This window comes from Eriocheir sinensis, chromosome 70 (assembly GCF_024679095.1).
Source record: "Eriocheir sinensis breed Jianghai 21 chromosome 70, ASM2467909v1, whole genome shotgun sequence".
NCBI classification, from domain to species: Eukaryota; Metazoa; Arthropoda; class Malacostraca; order Decapoda; family Varunidae; genus Eriocheir; species Eriocheir sinensis.
In genome coordinates, this window is record NC_066578.1 from 4,620,884 (window position 1) to 4,643,383 (window position 22,500).

The window sequence follows — 22,500 nt, forward strand, 5'->3', positions numbered from 1 at the left end:
ATTTACACTGAATGCCGTTGTTACTGTTGTTGTTGTTGTTGTTGTTGTTACTGTTGTTTTTGTTGTTGCTGATGTGCGTTTTTTTTTTGTTTTAAGTTGAGGAGACAAAAAGGGAAAGAAAAATAAAGAAAAAAAAATCCTTCTCAGAAACTGTTAAAAAAAAAATGTCCTGTGTGTTCCAAAACGTTATTGCTGTTGATATCATTGTTGTTGTTGTTGTTGTTGTTGGTGGTGGTGGTGATAGTGTTTGTGGTGGTGGTGGCGGTGATGACAGTAACGGTTTTTGGGTTTGGTTGAGGTAGTGGTGGTGTTGATGGTGACGGTGATGGTGATGGTGGTGGTGGTTGTGGTGTTCATAAGGGTTGGTGATGGTGTTTGTGGCGTGTGGTGGTGATGGTGGTGTTGGGTGTAGTGTTCATAAGGGTTGGTGATGGTGTTTGTGGCGTGTGGTGGTGATGGTGGTGGTGGTTGTGGTGTTCATAAGGGTTGGTGATGGTGTTTGTGGCGTGTGGTGGTGGTGGTGGTGGTGGGTGTGGTGTTCATAAGGGTTGGTGATGGCGTTTGTGGCGTGTGGTGGTGATGGTGGTGGTGGGTGTAGTGTTCATAAGGGTTGGTGATGGTGTTTGTGGCGTGTGGTGGTGATGGTGGTGATGACAGTAACGGTTTTGGGTTTGGTTGAGGTAGTGGTGGTGTTGATGGTGACGGTTATGGTGATGTTGGGGGTAGTGGTGGTTGATATGCCGTGTGGGGAGCGCGTGTAACAATATCCACGTAGGAGATAAATTAATACTTGACTTATAGATAACAAAACACATAGACGCAGCCAAATAATATGGATTCTAATCGTATATAAGTATTATCTCTCCTTCTTTTCCAATTTATTTCGTGTGTGTGTGTGTGTGTGTGTGTGTGTGTGTGTGTGTGTGTGTGTGTGTGTGTGTGTGTGTAGTCAGTGATATGGATTTTCATCATCTATAAATCTTCTTTTTATTCTTATTTATTTATTTATATATCGATTTAGTAATTCTTCTGTGTGTGTGCGTGTGTTTGTTTGAGAAGTCAATTTAATATGGATTCTAATAATTTATAAGTATTCTCTCTTTTCCATTTCTTTCCTGCGCTCGCGTATGTGTGTGTGTGTGTGTGTGTGTGTGTGTGTGTGTGTGTGTGTGTGTAGGGCTGAGTCGGCACCAGTCTCGGGGCGGCTTGGCACCGTGCCGATCCAGGCTTGACCGCCCGCTTGGCGCCACCCTCGCCGCGCGCCCGCCAGCCCCGCCGGCGCCACGGGAAAGCATATCGTTCACTAGGATCATAAGTCTTCCTCTAAATCAATAAGAATTTGGAAAGGCGGAAGAGATCTCGTGTGTCTAGTCTGTCTGATGATTGTATACCTCCTTAACCACCTCCGCTATCAGGTCATTCACTATAAGTCATTCTAATTCGTCCTCCTCATGTGAATCTGAAATGTTCCTCTAAATCAATAAGTATTTGGAAAGGCGGAAGAGTTCTCGCATGCCTAGTCTGTCTAATAATTCTTTACTTCCTTAACCATCTCTATTATTACGTTATTCATTATCACTCATTCTCACTCCTCGTTCATTTGTATCATAAGCGTTCCTCTAAATCAATAAGCATTTGGAAAGGCTGAAGAGATATCGTGTGTCTAGTCTGTCTAATGATTTTATACTTCCTCAACCATCTCCATCGTCTTTATTCTCAATCCTCGTCTTGCTCACATATGAAGTGTTCTCCTAAATCAATAAAAACTTGGAAATGCTGAAGAGATATCGTGTGTCTCGTCTGTTTTACGATCCAATACTTCCTCAACCATCTCCATCATCGTTATTCTGAATCCTCGTCTCGCTTCCTCTCCTTCCTCCCCTTCGTCGGCGTCACCACTCACCTCTCGGCGTCGCTCGGTCGTCTCCTCGTCGGCGCGTCGTCATTGGTAGTCGGTAGTGGTCGTCGCCTTCCGTCGCGGCCTATTCTTCGTCGTCTCTCGTTTCGTTTGCCCTGAAGTCGCCTCTTTCGGTCGGCGTTCTCCTTCCTCCCGAGCCTCTCCCTCCGCGACCCCCTTCCCGTCCTCCGCTTCCCTCCTTCGCTGGGTTTCGCTGGTCGGTTGTGTGGGTGCCGCCGCCGCAGGGTCCTCAGCAGGGGACGGCGGCGGGGGGCGTTTGACTCCACGCGTCCTCTTGATAGGGCGGGGCTCCTTGTGCGTCGTCCGAGGCTCTTTCTGCGGGAGGAAGGGAGGGTGATACTTGACTGGGTGCTGGGTGGGGGTGGGCAAGGGTTATGGGTGGCGGTGGGTGGTAGGGGAAGGCATGAGAGTGGGTGGTTGGGTCATAGCTTGGTGAATAGTATGGGGGCAGGAAGGGTGGGTGGTGGTGGTGGGGGGCAGGGTTGTGACTGATGCTTGGGTGGGTGGGGGTGGTGGGGGATGGCCGCTGATGAGTGATGGGTCGTGCCAGGGTCGGAGGTAGCAGGGTTATGGAAGGGAAGGGGGGAGAGGTGTGCGTGGTAGCTGGGTGGGGGTAGCAGGGTTATGGAAGGGAAGGGGGCAGAGTTGTGGGTGGTAGCTGGGTGGGGTTAGCAGGGTCATGGAAGGGGAGGGGGAAGAGTTGTGGGTGGTAGAGGGGTGGGGGTAGCAGGGTCATGGAAGGGGAGGGGGCAGAGTTGTGGGTGGTAGAGGGGTGGGGGTAGCAGGGTTATGGAAGGGGAAGGGGGGAGAGGTGTGGGTGGTAGAGGGGTGGGGGTAGCAGGGTTATGGAAGGGGAAGGGGGGAGAGGTGTGGGTGGTAGAGGGGTGTGGGGTGGGGCAGGGTCAAGGTTAGCTGAGTGATAGATGTGAGGCCAAAACCATCAGACCTAGAAGAGGCTGTTGTGTGGCTGAAGGGTGAAAATGCATGGACGTGAGGAAAGAAGACTGACTGAGGGAAAGAGAGCGGGTCATTCTTTATTAGGGGACAGGCGTTTCGTGCTGTGGTGGTGGTCCTAGATTGGCGGCCCGTGATGACGTTTTGAGGGGTTCAAGATTACTTTTTTGGTCCATGGTGAGTTTTTTTGGGGGTCCGTGATGAGTTTTTTGGGGCCCATGATGAGTTTTTTGGGGTCCATGATGAGTTTTTTGGGGTCCATGATGAGTTTTTTGGGGTCCATGATGAGTTTTTTGGGGTCCATGATGAGTTTTTTGGGGTCCATGATGAGTTTTTTGGTCCACGATGACTTTTTTGGCGGTCCCCTCCTCTCCCCTCCCCTCCCCTCCCTTCCCCTCCCTTCCCTTTCCTTTCCTTCCCTTCCCCTCCCTCCCCCTCACCTCCTCTTCCTGAGTCTCTTAGCCCACGTTCGAATTCGCACTTTCCGCCCCGACGCTAGAGGTTTGCCGTCCTTGAACCACAGCAGCTCGGGCGGCGGTAGGCCCTCGGCGGAGCACTCCAGCGTCAGGTTGTAGCCCTCCACCACCGAGTCGTCCTGTAGCCCCCTCACACGCGGCGCCTGAGCTGTTGGGGGAGAAGGGAGCATTAGTGAACGTGGCCAAGGTGGTATTAATGTCAGTTTTGGTTATGGTTTTATTTTTACAGTAAAGGAAACAGCTCAAGGGCATACAAACAAACAAAGAAAAGCAGTAATAATAAAAAAAGCCTGCAAATCAATGTTCCTACGAATAGAGTTAAGAGAAGTGGCCAAAAGAGAGGTCAATTTCGGGAGGAGAGGTGTCCTGATACGCTCCTCTTCAAAGTGTCCAAGGAAAAAATAACTATACTCTTGCTTCTAACAGACTGGTGTAGGGGGGAGGGAAGGAACAATCAGTAAACATTGCTCTTGTGTTAGTGTGGTCATTTTCCTAAACTGAGCTGTTGGAAAGAAAAGAGGTACAAGTAATCGTTGCCTTAGTGTTCTTTTTTCAAGTGCTCAAGGAAAAAATAACTATACTCTTGCTTCTAATAGACTGGTGTAGGGGGGAGGGAAGGAACAATCAGTAAACATTGCTCTTGTGTTAGTGTGGTTATTTTCCTAAACTGAGCTGTTGGAAAGAAAATACGTACTAGTAATCGTTGCTTTAGTGTTGTTTTTTTAAGTGCTCATGGAAAAAATAACTATACTCTTGCTTCTAACAGACTGGTGTAGTGGGGAGGGAAGGAACAATCAGTAAACATTCCTCTTGTGTTAGTGTGGTTATTTTCCTAAACTGAGCTGCTGGAAAGAAAAGAGGTACAAGTAATTGTTGCTTTAGTGTTGTTTTTTCAAGTGCTCATGGAAAAAATAACTATACTCTTGCTTCTAAAGTGACCTGCTGGGAGGGAAGGAACAATCAGTAAACATTGCTCTTGTGTTAGTGTGGTTATTTTCCTAAACTGAGCTGTTGGAATATCCACTAGTAATTAATCTCCTTTTTCTGTTCCCCTATTACCACCAGGACGCATATTCTCAAACGTTTTGGGGTCTACACACACACACACACACACACACACACACACACACACACACACACACACACACACACACACACACACAGTTTGAACGGGGCTTTAGTGTCGCTTCTGCTACTCTGCTTATAAAGTGACCTGCTGGGAGGGAAGCATGCATCAATAAACGCTTAAGTGATATTATTCAGTTTTTCCTTTTTATATCCACTAGTAATGAATCTCCTTTTTCTGTTCCCCTATTACCACCAGGATTCATATTCTCATACATTTCGGGGTCTACACACACACACACACACACACACACACACACACACACACACACACATATGATAAGGCTTTCGTAGAGGTGGTGGTTGTTGTATTTTTCCTTTTGATATCTTCTACTTCTACTAAATCTCCTTTTCCTGTTCTCTGCTGTCACCAGGCGTCATATTCTCAAACACTACGGGGCTTACACACACATATATATTAAGGCTTTCGTAGAGGTTCGTAGAGGTGGTGGTGGTTGTATTTTTCATTTCGATATCCTATACTTCTCACAAACCTCTTTTTCCTGTTCCTCCCACCCCCCAACCCTTCACATATCCTTCCTTTACTTATTTATTTTCTTCATTCTTTCTTTCTTCCTTCCTTTCTTCCTTCCTCTCTCCTCTCACCTCCATCCCAAACATTCCCATTTCTTCCCTCCCTTCCTTCCCTCCTTCCTTTCATCTTTCCTTCCTTTCTTTCTTTCTTTCCTTCCTTGATAAAACTTTCGTAGAGGTTGTGGTGTGTGGGGTATTTCCTTGGGTAGTTCTATGAGCCTAGTAATAGTTCGACAAGGCTTCCACACCATGAACGCGGAAAAAACACTCATTAGAACCCGACTAATCTCCTTCGTGGCCTTTGATATGAGTTGTGGGAGCGGAAAGCGTCTGAGAACAAGTGCCATAAGAGCTGTAGACAGGGAGCTCCTTGGCCACTCGCTCCCCAGACGCTATTTTCAATTACGACTATTTTCATCTGTAAGTCGTTAGCTTGGGTTGAGGAAGAAGCGCTGCGTAAGAGGGGGAGTGGCGGGGGCGGTGAGCATGAACATAGAGAGTGAGTGCATCGGTTTTTGGTATCGGAGGATTGGAAAGGGAAGAAGAGGAGGGGAAGGGTAGAAAGAGGAGGGAAGGAAAGGGGAAGAGGATGTAGAGAAGGAAGGAAAGGGAAGGAAAAGAGGAGGGGAGGGGAAAGGAGGAGGAGGAGGAAGAGGGAAATGGAAGGAAGAAAATGGGGAAAGGGGAAAGGGAGGAAGGAAGAGGATGAAGGAGAGGGGAAGGGAAGGGGAGGATAGGAAGAGGGGGAGGTGGGGAGGAGGGAAGGAGGGAGAAGGAAAGACAGGAAGAGAATGAGGGGAAGGGAAGGGAGTGGGTATAGGAGGGAGGGGAAGGGAAGAGAAGGAGAAGGAAAGAATACCCATGTCCAAACTCTCCCTACCCATGTCCAAACTCTCCCTACCCATGTCCAAACTCTCCCTACCCATGTCCAAACTCTCCCTACCCATGTCCAAACTCTCTCTACCCATGTCTAACTCTCCCTACCCATGTCCAAACTCTCCCTACCCATGTCCAAACTCTCTCTACCCATGTCCAAACTCTCCCTACCCATGTCCAAACTTTCCCTACCCATGTCCAAACTCTCCCTACCCATGTCCAAACTCTCCCTACCCATGTCCAAACTCTCTCTACCCATGTCCAAACTCTCCCTACCCATGTCCAAACTTTCCCTACCCATGTCCAAACTCTCCCTACCCATGTCCAAACTCTCCCTATCCATGTCAAACTCTCCATACCCATGTCAAAACTCTCCCTACCCATGTCCAATCTCTCCCTACCCATGTCAAACTCTCTACCCATGTCCAAACTCTCCCAACCCATGTCCAAACTCTCCCTACCCATGTCCAAACTCTCCCTATCCATGTCAAACTCTCCATACCCATGTCAAAACTCTCCCTACCCATGTCAAACTCTCTATCCATGTCCAAGCTCCCCCTACCCATGTCCAAACTCTCTACTCATGTCCAAACTCTCCCTACCCATGTCCAAACTCTCTCTACCCATATCTTAACTCTCTACCCATGTCCAAACTCTCCCTACCCATGTCAAACTCTCCCTATCCATGTCAATCTCTCCCTACTCATGTCAAACTCTCCCTATCCATGTCCAAACTCTCCTTACCCGTCCAAAATCTCTCTACCCATGTCCAAAATCTCCTTACCCATGTCCAAACTCTCCTTACCCGTCCAAAATCTCTCTACCCATGTCCAAAATCTCCTTACCCATGTCAAACTCTCCCTACCCATGTCCAAACTCTCCCTACCCATGTCAAACTCTCCCTACCCATGTCAAACTCTCCCTACCCATGTCAAACTTTCCCTACCCATGTCAATCTTTCCCTACCCATGTCAAACTTTCCCTCTCTCACCACGAGGCACCATCTTCCCGCTTTCTTTCATTGGTTCACTAAAGACAGATGGTTCAAATTCGTCCCCCTCTCGTTCTCCACCTTCCTCTTTTTCTTTTATTTTCCTCCAAATGGCTTTCGTGTTTCTTGCCCCCTCACGACCTTCACTCTGATCACTGAAGGCTTGGGAAGGGAAGGAAGGAAGGGTGGGAGGGAGGGTGAGAGAGAGAGAGGATGGAAGGAAGGAAGAAAGGAAGGAAAGAGAGAAAGAAAGAAAGGATGAAAGGAAGGAGGGAGGGAAGGAAGGAAGTTGGGAAAGAAGGAAGGAGGCAGGGAGGGGAGGAAAGAAAGAAAGAAAGGAAGGAAAAAAGGAAGGAAGAAAGGAAGGAAGGAAAAAAAGCAAGGAAGAAAGAAAGAAAGGATGGAAGGAAATGAGAATGTTAAGGATAAAGGTGAGAGAGAGGAAGAAAGAAAGAAAGAAAGAAAGGAAGGAAAGAAAGAAAGAAAGAAAAAAAAGAAAGGAAGGAAGGAAGAGAGGGAAAGAAATGAGGGAGAGTGGGAGGGAGACAGAGGAGGAGGAAGAGGCAGAGGAGGAGGAGGAGGAGGGTGAAGGTTTTTAAGTGTGGTGACTCGTGGCACGGTCCCCTCACTTCCCCCCACGCCCCCCCTACACCCCCTCAGCCGTTCTTTCCCTCCTCCGCCTCCTCATGCCCCTGACAAACTGGCATGGCCGCTAGTAGACCCGCTGACCCCGAACAAGTCTGAGGTGCATGGCGGGGCGCTGGGGCATGAACGGGGTGGCAGGGCGGGGCACAAACGGGTACTTGGAGCATTGATGGTTAGGGAGTGCCACAAAACAGGGTACATTAGGCATGGGGGTATACAAGACCAGGGAGGAGGGCATAGCAGAATGGGGACAAACATCGGGTACTTGGGGCATTGATGTTTCGGGAATGCCACAAAACAGGGTACATTGGGCATCGGAAACAGGGACACGGGGGCATACTAGAGAGGGATTGAGGAACTAGACATGGAAAACAGAGGGAAGGGCATACAACTTGAAGGAGGGCATAGGAAAAAGGGCATAAGGAAAGGGTATTTGAGGCACTGATCGTTAGGGAATGCCACTATGCAGGGTACACTAGAGAAGGGAAACAAGGGACAATGGGGCATACTAGAAGGGCATGGGAAACAGAGGGAAGGGCATAGAAAAAGGGGCATAAGGAAAGGGTACATATTTGAGGCACTGAAAATTAAGAGAATGCCACTATGCAGGTAACATTAGACACGAAAAACAGAGGGAGGGGGGTGGGGCATACAAACAGAGAGGAAGGCATAGCAGAAGGACAGGGGGCAAGGGGCATAGTAAAGAGCAGGAAGGCATAGCAGGAGGTAGGGAGCAAAGGGTATATGCGTGTGGCGTGGGGTGAGAGACCGACGGCCACGAGGCATTGGCAACAGAACTTCTTGCCGGTATGTTGGGTTGTCCTGCTGTGGGGCTGTGGGGTCGTGTGTGGGGGTGAGGCAGGCTGAGGTTTGGGTAATGCAGGCTGGGGTGTTAGTGGGGTAGAGTGGGGTGGGAGAAGTGTAGGATGGGGTGTAAGAGTGGAGCAGAATGGTGTGAGATAGGGTGCAGGTTGGGGTGTTAGCGGCAATGATTGGGGTGTGAGACTGGTGCAGATTGGGGTGTTAGAGGTAATGATTGGGGTGTTAATGGGGCAGGTTGAGGTGTGTGGGCGCTACAGGTTGGGGTGTGAGGGTGGTACAGGCTGGGGTGTGAGGGGACGCAGGCTAGGGCTGGGTATATGGGCGGCAGGCTCAGTTAAATTTATCAAGGGCTGCGTTCAGGGGGAGGAGGGGAGGAAGGGCGAGCGAGGAAGGTTAAGGTTCCGTCAAGTCCCTCCTGCTTGTGGTGGTGGTGGTGGTGTGGCCTTCGCTCTGAGGCCAAGAGGGTGACAAGTCTGGCTTCCCCCCCCCCCCCACGCACCCCCCCTCCCCCCACTCATCACAACGCTTGGTAGCCATTTTTAGTTCACTTCAGGATCTTACAGGCCTTTTCACGTCTCCTATTCTCGTTTTTACTGTTCTCCTTCTCGAATGGTGTTGATGGTGATGGTGGTGGTGGTGGTGGTATTGTGTCGTAACTCTAAAATTATGCCATTGGTAGTTTACTCCACGGCAAAGGCAGGATCGGACAAGCCTGTCATTATCTCCTATGCCCGTGTCTATTAATGTGACTGGTTTTATGCCTTCAAGATCGGACAAGCCTTTCCAAGTCTTCTATGCCCGTGTCTATGTAACTGATTTTATGCCCCTCTTAGTTCACTCCAGGGCAAGGGCAGGATCGAACAAGCCTTTCCGAATCTCCTATGCCCGTGTCTATTAAAGTAACTGATTTGATGCCCTTCTTAGTTCACTTCAGAACACGGGGACGATCGGACAAGCCCTTTTCACATCTATGCCCATCCCTTTCACTCTCCTAATTGTATGGAGATGGAGATGGTCTATTTGTAATGTAACTCTTTTATCTTGTGTCATTCTTAGTTCGCTCCAGGGCACGGGAAGGATTAAACAACCCCTTTTCATCTCTCCTATCCCCATCCCTCTCATTCTCCTTCTTATATAGTGATGGAGATGGTCTATTTGTAATGTAACTCCTATTCTGTCATTCTTAGTTCACTCCAGGGCACGGGAAGGACCAAACAACCCCTTTTCATCTCTCCTATGCCTATCCCTCCCCGCTCTCCCTCTTACAACCCGGATCACGTCCCTCCAACTCCCTATTTTGCTATCGCTTAACGGCTCCTCTGGTTGTTGGAAAGTCTCGTTTCATGTGTTTTATCATTAATTTGAAGGTTTGAACATGTGCTTACGATTCCACGGACATGGTCACAGTCGGTGTTGGGTTAGACTCAGTTAGAGGTTAGCTAATGTATCTATCGTCTGAAGGGTATTGTTAAAACGTCTTCCACTCGTGCTGAAGGATGAAAATAATAGGTAGTTCGTAACGGTTAAGCACTTCGCTCACTGGTAAACCGATATAAGGAGACAAAGCTGATTGGAGCGATATAAGGACACTAAGAGCTGATTGGACAGAACACTCAATTTGTTCCTTTTCCTTCACAACGTTCTCCGATTCCGTTTCCTTGAGCTCAGAGTGAAAAGGAAAACCAAGAAAGAGATGCAAATGGAAATAAATAGATAGTTAGATAGATATAGATAGATAGTGTTAGGATTTTTAGATAGAAAGTTAAATGAACATAAACAGAAGGAAAAACAGAAGTAGAGGGAAATATAAAAAGAGAAATATAGAAATAAGGAAACGAATAAAGAAAGAAAAAGAAAGATAGATAAAGAGAAAGAAAGAAATAAATAAATAAAGAAAGAAAAAGAAAGATAGATAAACAGAAAGAAAGAAAGAAAAGCAAAGAGCAGACCAGAGAAATAGAGAAATAAATAAAAATAAATAAATAAATAAAGAAAGAAAAAGAAAGATAGATAGAGAAAAAGAAAGAAAGAAAGAAAAGCAAAGAGCAGACCAGAGAAATAGAGAAATAAATAGAAATAAATAAATAAAGAAAGAAAGAAAAAGAAAGATAGAGAAAAAGAAAGAAAGAAAGAAAGAAAAGAGCTGACCAGAGAAATAGAGAAATAAATAGAAATAAATAAATAAAGAAAGAAAGAAAAAGAAAGATAGATAAAGAGAAAGAAAGAAGAAGAGCAAAGAGAAGACCAGAGAAATAGAGAGAAATAAAGAGAAATAATGAAATAAAGAAAGAAAAAGAAAGATAGATAAACAGAAAGAAAGAAAAGCAAAGAGCAGACCAGAGAAATAGAGAGAAATAAATAGAAATAAATAAATAAAGAAAGAAAGAAAAAGAAAGATAGATAAACAGAAAGAAAGAAAGAAAGAAAAGCAAAGAGCAGACCAGAGAAATAGAGAGAAATAAATAGAAATAAATAAAGAAAGAAAGAAAAAGAAAGATAGATAGAGAAAAAGAAAGAAAGAAAAGCAAAGAGCAGACCAGAGAAATAGAGAGAAATAAATAGAGAAATAATGAAATAAAGAATGAAAGAAAAAGAAAGATAGATAAAAAGAAAGAAAGAAAGCAAAGCAAAGCAAAGAGCAGACCAGAGAAATAGAGAAATAAATAGAAATAAATAAATAAAGAAAGAAAGAAAAAGAAAGATAGATAAACAGAAAGAAAGAAAGAAAAGCAAAGAGCAGACCAGAGAAATAGAGAGAAATAAATAAAAATAAATAAATAAAGAAAGAAAGAAAAAGAAAGATAGATAGAGAAAAAGAAAGAAAGTAAAGCAAAGAGCAGACAGTATTTCACCTTCCCTGATCGCAAAATCTACCAAAATATTCAGAGTTGCACAGTTCCCCTCCTCCTCCACCCTTCCCCATCTCTCCCTTCCTGCTTCCCTCCCTCCCTTCCTCCTTCTCTCCCTTCCCTCCTCTCCTCTTCTCCGTACTCTTGGCACACGCAGCGGGGAGTAACGTGGAACTGTCTGCTTACTACTACTACCATTGCCATAGCTTTTGCCATCACCATAGCTACGAGTTGGTAAAGTTACGAGCTGATTCACCATTGCCATAGCTGGGTTACCATCACCTTAGTTAAGAGTTGGTAAAGTTACGAGCTGATTCACCATTGCCATAGCTGGGTTACCATCACTATAGCTACGAGTTGGTAAAGTTACGAGCTGATTCACCATTGCCATAGCTGGGTTACCATCACTATAGCTACGAGTTGGTAAAGTTACGAGCTGATTCACCATTGCCATAGCTGGGTTACCATCACCATAGCTACGAGTTGGTAAAGTTACGAGCTGATTCACCATTGCCATAGCTGGGTTACCATCACCTTAGTTACGAGTTGGTAAAGTTACGAGCTGATTCACCATTGCCATAGCTGAGTCACCATCGTTACCATAGTCATGAATTACCATCACCAAAGTTACGAGTCATTATAGTTACCAAAAGTAGGAGTTACCAATACCATAGTTAAGAGTTACCATCACATAGATGCCATAGTTACGAGCACTACCATAACACCATCACCACCACCACCATCATCACCATCACCACCACCACCACCACCTTGCCCTCCTGTCCTAGTTTTGATTCAAGGTAGGACACACACACACACACACACACACACACACACACACACTTTGACTATCTCTCTCTCTCTCTCTCTCACAGGGTTATGATGCAAGGTTATGAGACTTTGTGAATGAGAGAGAGAGAGAGAGAGAGAGAGAGAGAGAGAGAGAGAGAGAGAGAGAGAGAGAGAGAGAGAGAGAGAGAGAGAGAGAGAGAGAGAGAGAGAGAGAGAGAGAGAGAGAGAGAGAGAAACGTATAGTGAATGAGAGAAGAAGAGAAGCGAGAGAGAGAGGAAGGAAGTGTGGGTTTGGTTGAGTGGTAGCTGGCTGGCTGGGCGTCGCGAGCATTAATAGAAACACACAAAAAACAACAACAAAAAAAGTGTTCAGCCAGGTGTCTTCCTTCAAGGTCACCAGAAAAGCGTATAAATGAGAGTTCCGTCACCTCTTGCAGACTTTAGCGGGATAGACGTTTTATTTGATTTCATTTTGCCAGAAGTCGATGTTTTGGGAGGAAAGGCGAAGGTGAAAACTGTATAAATGAGAGCTCCGTCAACTCTTTCAGTATTTTGTGGGACATCATTTTTATATTCACTGCCAGAAGAAGAAATTTTGGAAGGAAAGGCGAAGGTGAAAACTGACCTACACACACACACACACACACACACACACACACACACACACACACACACACACACACACACACAAGACGTCACTCCCACCCTCTTTTCCTCCGTTCTTAGCCAGACAGGGAGATAGAGAGACCGTCTCCTCCTCCTCTCTCCCTCCTCTTCCTCCCTTCCTCCTCCAGTTGGCACCCAATGGAGAGAGAGTAGCAAGGCGGGGGTGGTTGTGAGTGGGAGTAAGTTGGAGTGGGGAGTAAGTGGGGAGTGGAGTGATAGCGGAGACCAAATGTTAGAATGGGAGTGCTTGTATGTAGTAGTAGTAGTAGTAGTAGTAGTAGTAGTAGTAGTAGTAGTAGTAGTAGTAGTAGTAGTAGTAGTAGTAGTAGTAGTAGGAGGAGGAGGAGGAGGAGGAGGAGGTACAAAACGAGGAAGAAAAGTAGTAATGGTAGTAGTAGTAGTAGTTAATGTAGAAGAAGTAGTAGAAGAAGAAGTAGAAATAGAAGAAGAAGAAGAAGAAGAAGAAGAAGAAGAAGGAGAAAGAAGAATTAGCAGAATCACAGAAAGTAGTAGTAGCAGTAGTAGTAGTAGTAGTAGTAGTAGTAGTAGTAGTAGTAGTAGTAGTAGTAGTAGTATCAAAATCATCAGTATATTATTATTATTATTATGGAGATCAAAAATAATGATGATGACGATGAAAAGGAGAAGAGGAAGAAGAAAAAAAGAAGAAGAAGAAGAAGAAGAAGAAGATTATCAAACATTTCCATTGACATCACGGATAAATACGAGAGAGAGAGAGAGAGAGAGAGAGAGAGAGAGAGAGAGAGAGAGAGAGAGAGAGAGAGAGAGAGAGAGAGAGAGAGAGAGAGAGAGAGAGAGAGAGAGAGAGAGAGAGAGAGAGAGAGAGAGAGAGAACCATCACTACTGGCACAGGTGAAGAAGCAGAAGGGAGAGGAGGGAAGGGGAAGGGGCCCGTCAGGAGGAGGAGGAGGAAGAGGAGGAGGAAGAGGAGGAGGAGGAGGAGGGGGAGGAGGAGGAGCGTCGCTGTCTAGTCACTCTCCCTGCCAAGGTTTTGCTCCTCCTTGGCAGCGTTTCTGATGTACGAGGGCGAAGCGCCTGCCATGTCCCCCCCCTGCCCCCCCCCCTCCTCTTCCTCTTCCTCCTCCTCTTTCTCTTCCCTCCTTCCCTTTTCCTTCTCTTCTTCCTCCTCCTCCTCTCTTCTTTTCCCTTTTCCTCTTTCGCTCCTTTTCTTCCTCATCTTCCTTTCTCTTCCTCTTTTCTCCTCTTCCTCTTCTTCCTCCTCTTTCTCTTCCCTCCTTCCCTTTTCCTTCTCTTCTTCCTCCTCCTCCTCTCTTCTTTTCCCTTTTCCTCTTTCGCTCCTTTTCTTCCTCATCTTCCTTCTTCCTCTTCCTCTTCCTTCCTTCTTCCTCCTTCTCTTCCTCCTCTTCCTCTCTTCTTTTCCCTTTTCCTCCTTCGCTCCTTTTCTTCCTCATCTTCCTTTCTCTTCCTCTTTTCTCCTCTTCCTCTTCCTCTTCCTCCTCCTCTTTTTCTTCCCTCCTTCCCTTTCACTTCTCTTCTTCCTCCTCCTCCTCTCTTCTTTTCCCTTTTCCTCTTTCGCTCCTTTTCTTCCTCATCTTCCTTTCTCTTCCTCTTTTCTCCTCTTCCTCTTCCTCTTCCTCCTCCTCTTTCTCTTCCCTCCTTCCCTTTTCCTGCTCTTCCTCTCTTCTTTTCCCTTTTCCTCTTTCGCTCCTTTTATTCATCTTCCTTTCCCTTCTTTTCCTCTTTTCTCTTCCTCTTCCTCCTCTTCCCGTTCTCTCCTTCTCCCTCATCTTTCCTCTTCTTTCCCCTCCTCCTCTTCCTCTATCCTTCATCTCCTCCGTATCTCTCTTCCTTCTCTTCCCTTCCCCTCCCTCCTATACTCACTCCCTTCCCTTCCTCTCCTTCTCCTCCTCTCTTTCCTTCTCCTTCCTTCCCCTCTTCCTACCCTCTCCTTCATCCTTCTTTCCTCTTCCTCCTCTCTTCCTTCTCTTTCCTTCCTTCTCTACACCCCTTTCCCATTTCCTTACCTCCTCTTTCTACCCTTCCCCTCCTCTTCTTCCCTTTCCAATCCTTTCCTTCTGTTTTTCCTTTTCTTCCTCTGTTCCTCTTCCTCTTCTTCCTCCTCCTTTTCCCTTTTTCCTCCTCCTCCTCCCGAATGAAGACATCCGTAAACTGGCTTGCAAGGACACGCCCGGAAAGTTGGGCGTGATGCCACGGTCAAAAGGAGGAGGAGGAGGAGGTGAAGGAAGGGAAGGAGAGGAAGAGGATGGGGGAAAGAGAAGGGGATGGAGGAGAAGAGAAGGAAGAGGAAGAGGAGGAGGAGGAGGAGGAAAGCTGAGACAAGGGAACATGAGATAAAAGTGAAGAGGAAGTTAAGAAGAAGAAGAAGAAAAAATAAAATAAAAAGAACATTACGACTACTACTACTACTACTACTACTACTACTACTACTACTAATAATAATAATAATAATAATAATAATAATAATAATAATAATAATAATAATAATAAAATCGTTGCTGTTGATGAGTTTGAGTGACGGGTATCTCTCTCTCTCTCTCTCTCTCTCTCTCTCTCTCTCTCTCGGGGCGGCAGTGGGTGAGGGAGTCGAAGGCTGTTTGTTTCGTCAGCTAAAGATACACACTCGGAGCGGCCACCTGGTACAGCGGGGCGCGGCTCACCTAGCTCCTACCTGTGTTGTTATTCCCTCTCTACCTGTACTGTACCTGTGTGGTGTTATTGGTCTCTCTACCTGTATCGTACCAGTGTGTTGTTGTTTGTCTCCCTACCTGTATCGTACCTGTGTGTTGTTGTTTGTCTCCCTACTTGTACCGTACCTGTGTGTTGTTTCTCTCCACCTGTATCTGTTTTATGTGTTCTATGTGTTAGTGTTGGTCATCATGTTTTATTTGCATTTATTCTTTCATTCAATATATCATTTATCTGTATTTATTTAATCTGCTCTTCCGCGTGTGTACCTTTAAGCTGTTGTTTGTCCCTGTAACTGAAGCTTTTTGATGTGTTTTGTATTGGTGTTATATTCTTATTTTATGTGTTTATTCGTATCATGTAATTCATCTGTCTAAATTTTATCCTCTCTCCAACACGTATACTACTTGTGTGTTTTGATGTGTTTCTTTTCCTATAGTTTGTTTTGTGTGTTTTGTGTTAGTTTTTTTTTTTTTTTTTACAGCTAAGGAGACAGCTCGAGGGCGTAAAGAAAAATATATATAAAAAAGCCCGCTACTTACTGCTCCTGAATAGAGGTCAAAGGAGTGTCCAAAAAGAGAGGTCAATATCGGGAGGAGGAGGACGAGGTGGAGTATTGGGCCATCTTGTTTTATTTGTGTCATATATTGCGTTTATTTTGTTATTCATCATTCATTAATGTGTATATATTTGTTGTCTAATCCAATAATAAAATACTGACGTTTATATTTGTTTATTTAATGCGTATGTGTTTTGGCTGTGTGTGTGTGTGTGTGTGTGTGTGTGTGTGTGTGTGTGTGTGTTTGAAGGTTTGTCACTATCAAGAGCAAGGTCGGCAGATTATAATTATATACATTAAGTCACCTCCATTTGTCTGTCCTCATATCCAATTAAAGAAGAAGAAGAAGAAGAAGAAGAAGAAGAAGAACAACAACAACAACAACAACAACAACAACAACAACAACAACAACAACAACAACAACAACAACAACAAACAAAAACAAGGAGACGAAGAAGGAAAAAGAGAAGAAAAAAAAGAAGAAAAGAAGACAAGAAGATTAAGAACAAGAACAAAAACAAGAAGAAAGAGAAAAAGAAGAAAAAAAAGAGGAAAAAGAAAAAAAGAAAGAAGAAAAGAAGACAAGAAAAACAAGAACAAGAACAAAATCAAGACAAAACAAGAGAGAACAAGATGAGAGAGAGAGAGAGAGAGAGAGAGAGAGAGAGAGAGAGAGGTTCTATAATTACTTAAATAATCTCTATATTGGCTACGAAATCTTGCGCAAGGGAGAGTCTGTGTGTCCTTCAAGACTAACACTTCCTCTCTCTCTCTCTCTCTCTCTCTCTCTCTCTCTCTCTCTCTCTCTCTCCATTTCCTGTTTTTTTGTATTGTGGATTAAACATGAGTGAGTGAGTGAGTGAGTGAGTGAGTGAGTGAATGAGTGAGTGAGTGAGTGAGTGAAAAAGTGAGTTAGTGAGTGATGAAAAAATGTTAAGAGAAAACAGTCATTGAAAAAGTGTTTAATGGTGAGTGTGTGAGTGAGTGAATGAATGAATGAATGAATGAATGAATGAATGAGTGAATAAATTATGAAAACTAAGGAAAAACGGAAAGAAAGAAGAAAAAAAGAGGAATAAGTAAACAAAAACAAAAAGAAAAGAAAACGAAGCAGAAACATGAGAAAAATAGCATTAGAACATGATTTACCGAACGAGAGAGAGAGAGAGAGAGAGAGAGAGAGAGAGAGAGAGAGAGAGAATGGGTGTGGGTGGGTGGGTGTAGCCTCTTCATTACTCTCGGGTTTCATAACAGTTTGGGCGGCCCTCAGCCTCATAAAATAGACCTTGTATGTATAAATATTTTCAACTCGCAAACGCTCTTCTTGTGGGGGCGAGAAGGGAGAGAGAGAGAGAGAGGGAGGAGAGGTTGAGGAAACGAGGTAAAGAGGGTGAGGAAGGGCCGTGGAAGGGAAGAGAGGGTGAGAAGAGGGAAAGGATGAGAGGGAGAAAAGGGGAGAGAGAAAGGGAGGAGAGGTTGAGGAAAGGAGGTAAAGAGAGTGAGGAAAGGAAGGGAAGAGAGGGTTAGAAGATTTACATAGATTTACATAGAAAGTCAGACCACACAGACCCCCTAGTTGATATTAAGTTCAAGGAAGTGACGGTCGAGCTTGTTTTTAAAGGAGTCAATCGTGTTACACTGGACCACTGAAGGCGGGAGCTTATTCCATTCTCGCACTACAACGTTGGTGAAGAAAAATTTGGTGCAGTCTGAATTTACTTGTCTACATTTGAGTTTTATGCAATTGTTCCTCGTTCGCAAAGTGTCATCGATCATAAATAATTTTGATTTGTCTACATTCGTGAAACCATTAAGTATTTTAAAACATTCGATCAGTTTTCCTCGGAGGCGACGTTAAGGGTGGAACAAGCAACTCCCCTCCTGTTCTACCCTCTCAATTCCTCTCCTTCCCTTCTCCCTCCATCCCTCTCCTTCTTTCCCTCTTCCTCTCCTACTTCCACAAGCAATCCCTTTTTTATCCCTCCCCTTTTCCTCCCACAAGCAGTCCCTCCTCTTCCTCCCAAACCCCAACATCCTCTCTTCCTCGCTTCCTTACCTCCCCAATTCCTTCCCCCTCCCAACTATCTTCATCTCCTTGCGCCATCTCTCACCCTCCCCGCTATCTCTTCCAGCGCCTCTCCCCTCACACTCCGCCGCTCCCCACAACATAAACATTAGTGTACCTGTCTGGCACCACAATGTTGACAGTGCAAACACAAGATACTGACTGACTGGCGGGGCGAGGAGAAGGCGAGGCGCTGGGTGGCGGGAGGCGGAGGATCGAAAGAGTGCCAGTGGGGTGGTGGGGTGGTGGGGGGTGAGGGGTGCCAGGGAGGGGGTAGTAAGTGCTATTTTCTTTTACAGTTAAGAAAGCAACTCAAAGGAAAAATAAATAAATAAATAATGAAGATAAAAGCCCGATAATCACAGCCCCTATAATAGAGTTTAGAAGAATGCCCAAAACAGAGGTCAATTTCGGGTCTCAGTAAGTGGGTCTCAAGGTGTGTTAGTGGGTGGGAGTTGGTGTTAGTGGGGTGGCTTTCAAGGGGTGTTAGTGATGTTAGTGTTAGTGGGTGTCTCAGTGGGTGGGTTTCAGGGAATGTTAGTGGGGTGGCTTTCAAGGGGTGTTAGTTATGTTAGTGTTAGTGGGGGTCTCAGTGGGTGGGTTTCAGGGAATGTTAGTGGGTGGAAGTTGGTGTTAGTGGGGTGGCTTTCAATAGGTGTTAGTGGTGTTAGTGTAAGTGGCCGTTAGAGTTAGTGGGTGTTAGTGGGTGTCAGTGTTAGCCCGGCCATCCGCCTCACATATTTTAATTTCATCCTCCTCCTCCTCTTCAACTCCAAATACATAGATAAGCGTTAGCTGGGGGGAGGTAAGAGTGTGACAGTGGGTGTAAGTGGGTGTTAATGTTAGTGGGTGTAAGGTGTGTCAGTATCACCCCCCACCAGCCCACCAGTCAGTCAATCTCTCATTTTTCTTCTTTTTTCCTCTTCCTCGAATCTCAAGGCCGCTTTCACACTCGCTTCGTTTGTTTTAATCGTTACCAATGGCGGGGATCGACGGTATAGTTTTCCACGTGAAACTGGCCTATGGGGTAATGGAAGGGAGAGGTGCTGAGAGTGTGTGGCAAGGTGCGGGGCTTGGCTAACCCCGCAGCCGCCACTACCCCATCGGACAGTTTTACGTGGATATACTATAGCGCGATAACAGCCATTGGTAACGATGAAAACGACCGTTACACTAGACAGTCGATCACAATAAAAGTTGCCGTGAGAAAGTGATATATAACCTGAATATGAAGAAAACTGGATGGATTTTGAAAGCACCGAAAGAGTTTAACAATGTGAATATATATAGTGTTTTCTTGAAGCTTACTAAGTTGCAGGGTACTGGCAAAATGTGTATGTGAGAGATAGATAGAAAGATAGATAGATAGACATATAGAGAAAGGGAAGAAAGCAAACGATGACTTATTCTAATTCCACTGAAAGGTTGGGGAGAGGAGGGAATGGAAGAAAGGGAATGATGAGGAAGGGAAAGAAGATAGGAAAGAGGGAAAAAGGAGAGATAACGGAAGATGGGGGGAACAGATGAGCGGATAAGGGAAAAGAACGTAAAAAGTTATTACAAGAACAAAAGAATATATAAGAACATAAGAACAAAGTCTAACATGTCCTTGAGCTGCCTCCTTTAATATTACCAAATAAATAAATAAATAAATAAATAAACGAATAAAAAGGACTAAAAATTAAGACATGGACAGATTTTACGGGACTGCATCGGACAGAATTCTCTTCCCCAGTAATGTGAGGGAATGCAATGGACTCCCTCAACCTTTGTTTAACGCGGAAAACCTTTTAAAATGAACCCTACCTCCCCCACCACCTCCTCGGCTCGGCGGTGGACAGTGTCGTGTCGGCTGTCGTGTGTGAGTCGCGGCCTAAGTGCAGACTCCCCGATTTGGGCCCCGCGTCTGAACCGTCTGCGTCTCAATGCTACGCTGTGAAAGTACCTCGTTCTGTGCGTATTCCTGAGGCCCCGTTCACACTCCTCCGACTCTGGGCCACGACAACCCCGCGACTTTTAGGAGGTTTCACACTGCCTTTTCTTCCTCTTCCGCGTATTCTTTCTCATCTTCCTCTTCTTCTTCTTCTTCTTGGTTTTCTTCCTCTTTTTCTTCATCTTCTTGTTTTTTCCTCTTCTTCTTCCTCTGCCTTTTCTTCCTCTTCCGCGTATTCTTCTCATCTTCCTCTTCTTGTTCTTCTTCTTCATCATCTTAATTTTCATGTTTACCTTGTTCTTATTCTTCTTCCTCCTCTTTTTCTTCTCCCTCAACACCTTCCCCTCCTTCTCCTCCTTCGCCTTCTTCAGTAACCATCATACTAACACCAGTAATGACGCCGGGGAATATAATCGCTCTAACACATCGCTACAGGCATTCCAGTATCTTTCCTAAAAAAAAAAGAAAAAGAAGAAAAACTGCGACATTCTTATCCCAATTGCATCTTCCTTCCCACACATTGACCTCCTCCTCCTCCTCCTCCTCCTTCCTCCAAACCGTTGTGCAAAACTTTCCTTTTCGCGGAATTAGATTTTTGTGGCCGTTTTCCGTTTATGTGTCCTCGCCATTCTTAGTATTATTGACCGATGACTCTCTCTCACGAAATTGGTTACGAGGACGCACATAAACAAAACTATGGAGGGAAGGAAGGAAGGAAGGAAGGAAGGAAGGGAGGAGGAAAGAAAGGAAGAAAGGAAGGAAGGATGGAAGGAAGGAAGAAAGGAAGGAAGGAAGGAAGGAAGAAAGAAAGGAAGGAAAGTAAGGAAGGAAGAAAGGATGGAAGAGAAAGGAAGGAAGGAAGGAAGGAAGGAAAAAAGAGAAAGGAAGGAAGGAAGGAAGGATGGAAGAGAGGATGGAAGAGAAAGGAAGGAAGGAAGGAAGGAAGGAAGAAACGAAAGAAGAGAAAGGAAGGAAGGAAGGAAGGAAGAGAAAAGAAGGAAGGAAGGAAGGAAGGAAGAAAGGATGGAATAGAAAGAAAGAAAGAAAGGAAGGAAGGAAGGAAGGAAGGAAGGACCCATATTTTCAAACGCATTCGGATCTCACAACAATTTCCAAACTATTTCCAAAGTCCACAAAAGGAGATCAGTCGAATTCTAATAAGTCTTCACATGCACGGCGCAAAAACCTCATCAAACTATCCCAAGACCCACAAAACTACCCTTGATAACACCCAGAACCTCTACGAAACCCTAAATATATGTATGTGTGTGTGTGTGTGTGTGTGTGTGTGTGTGTGTGTGTGTGTGTGTGTGTGTGTGAGTGTGAGCTCCGAAACGTTGAAGAATACGGGATCTCCTGACTGACTGGGTGAACTCCTACATCTGGACATGAGAGAGAGATGGAGAGACAAGGAGGTAGGTAGGGACTAGGAAGGGCAGAGGGAAGACCGTCTCTGCTACCGTATTCACCGCACGACACAAACACAACGACAACCAGGCCTTTTCGTCGTCTGGGAATGGGGGTGACAGGGAAGAAGAAGAGGAGGAGGAGGAGGACGAGGAGGGCGAACAGATGATAAATGGAGGAAAGGTGAGAGCGAGAAGATAACCCAAAATATATGATGCGAGAAAGTGGATGAGAAGGAAAGGGAAGGAAAGGATAGGAAAGCCGGGAGCGTATACTCTAGATGCGCGTGGCCTTAGTGTTCATCTCCGTTACATTAGCCAGAGAGAGAGAGAGAGAGAGAGAGAGAGAGAGAGAGAGAGAGAGAGGTGGGATAAACAAAAAGGAAGAACAAGAATAAGGAAGAAAAGAAGATGAAGGGGGTGAGAGAGAGAGGAGAAGAAGGGAATGAAGGGAAGTTGATGGGCTCCTTACGACGCATTGGCGAGGAGACAAGATGGAGGATAGGGAGGGAGGGAGGGAGGGAGGAAGAAGAGGAAGAAGAAGCAAAGGAGTGAGAAAGGGGGATGAGAGAAAAGGAAACGAAGAAGAAGAAGAAGAAGAAGAAGAAGAAGAAGAAGAAGAAGAGGAAGAAGAAGAAGAAGATACATGTTCGAGGGGGGAGGGAGGAAGGGAGAGGAAGAGCGCCCTTGGTCTGGTCATGTGTGTGTGTGTGTGTGTGTGTGTGTGTGTGTGTGTGTGTGTGTCAGAGTGAGAGAGAGAGACAGACACAGAGAGAAGGAGAGACAGACAGACAGAGAGAGAAAGAGAAAGAGAACAACGTCACCACAACCACCACCACCACCACCACCACCCTTTCCCTCCCTCCCCACCAACTCCACCCCCCCCCCCCCCCCGACCCAGGTATATATGTCCTAGTTCATGTGTTACGCCAGGTGTGTGTTGCTGGTCTTTTTCCGCGACGGTATTTACCTGGGCGAGGCTCTAGGCACCTTAGACTCGGGGCAGGCAGGTGATCACAGGTGTGGGGCGGCAGGTAAGGCGTGGGAGGGCGTCGAGAGGAGAGAAACGACTAAAATTACCCTATATGGACACACACACACACACACACACACACACACACACACACACACACACAGAAGAGGTGATGATGATGATGATGAGGAGGAGGAGGAGGGTAAGAAAGAGAAGGTAGAGGAGTTG

At 45.6% G+C, this 22,500-nt stretch overlaps 1 protein-coding gene across 1 annotated transcript in view; it reads right to left on the minus strand.

Annotated features, from left to right (window-relative positions):
• Window positions 1-6,732, minus strand: part of LOC126988679 (uncharacterized) — a 21,760-nt gene extending 15,028 nt beyond the window's left edge. The window contains exons 1-3 of the mRNA XM_050847034.1: window positions 6,729-6,732; window positions 3,313-3,496; window positions 1,904-2,233 (exon numbers count right to left, since the gene is read on the minus strand). Of these exons, the coding sequence (XP_050702991.1) occupies window positions 1,904-2,233; window positions 3,313-3,496; window positions 6,729-6,732 (518 nt within the window). The remainder of the gene's footprint in view (window positions 1-1,903; window positions 2,234-3,312; window positions 3,497-6,728) is intronic.
• Between the last annotated feature and the right edge of the window lie 15,768 nt (window positions 6,733-22,500).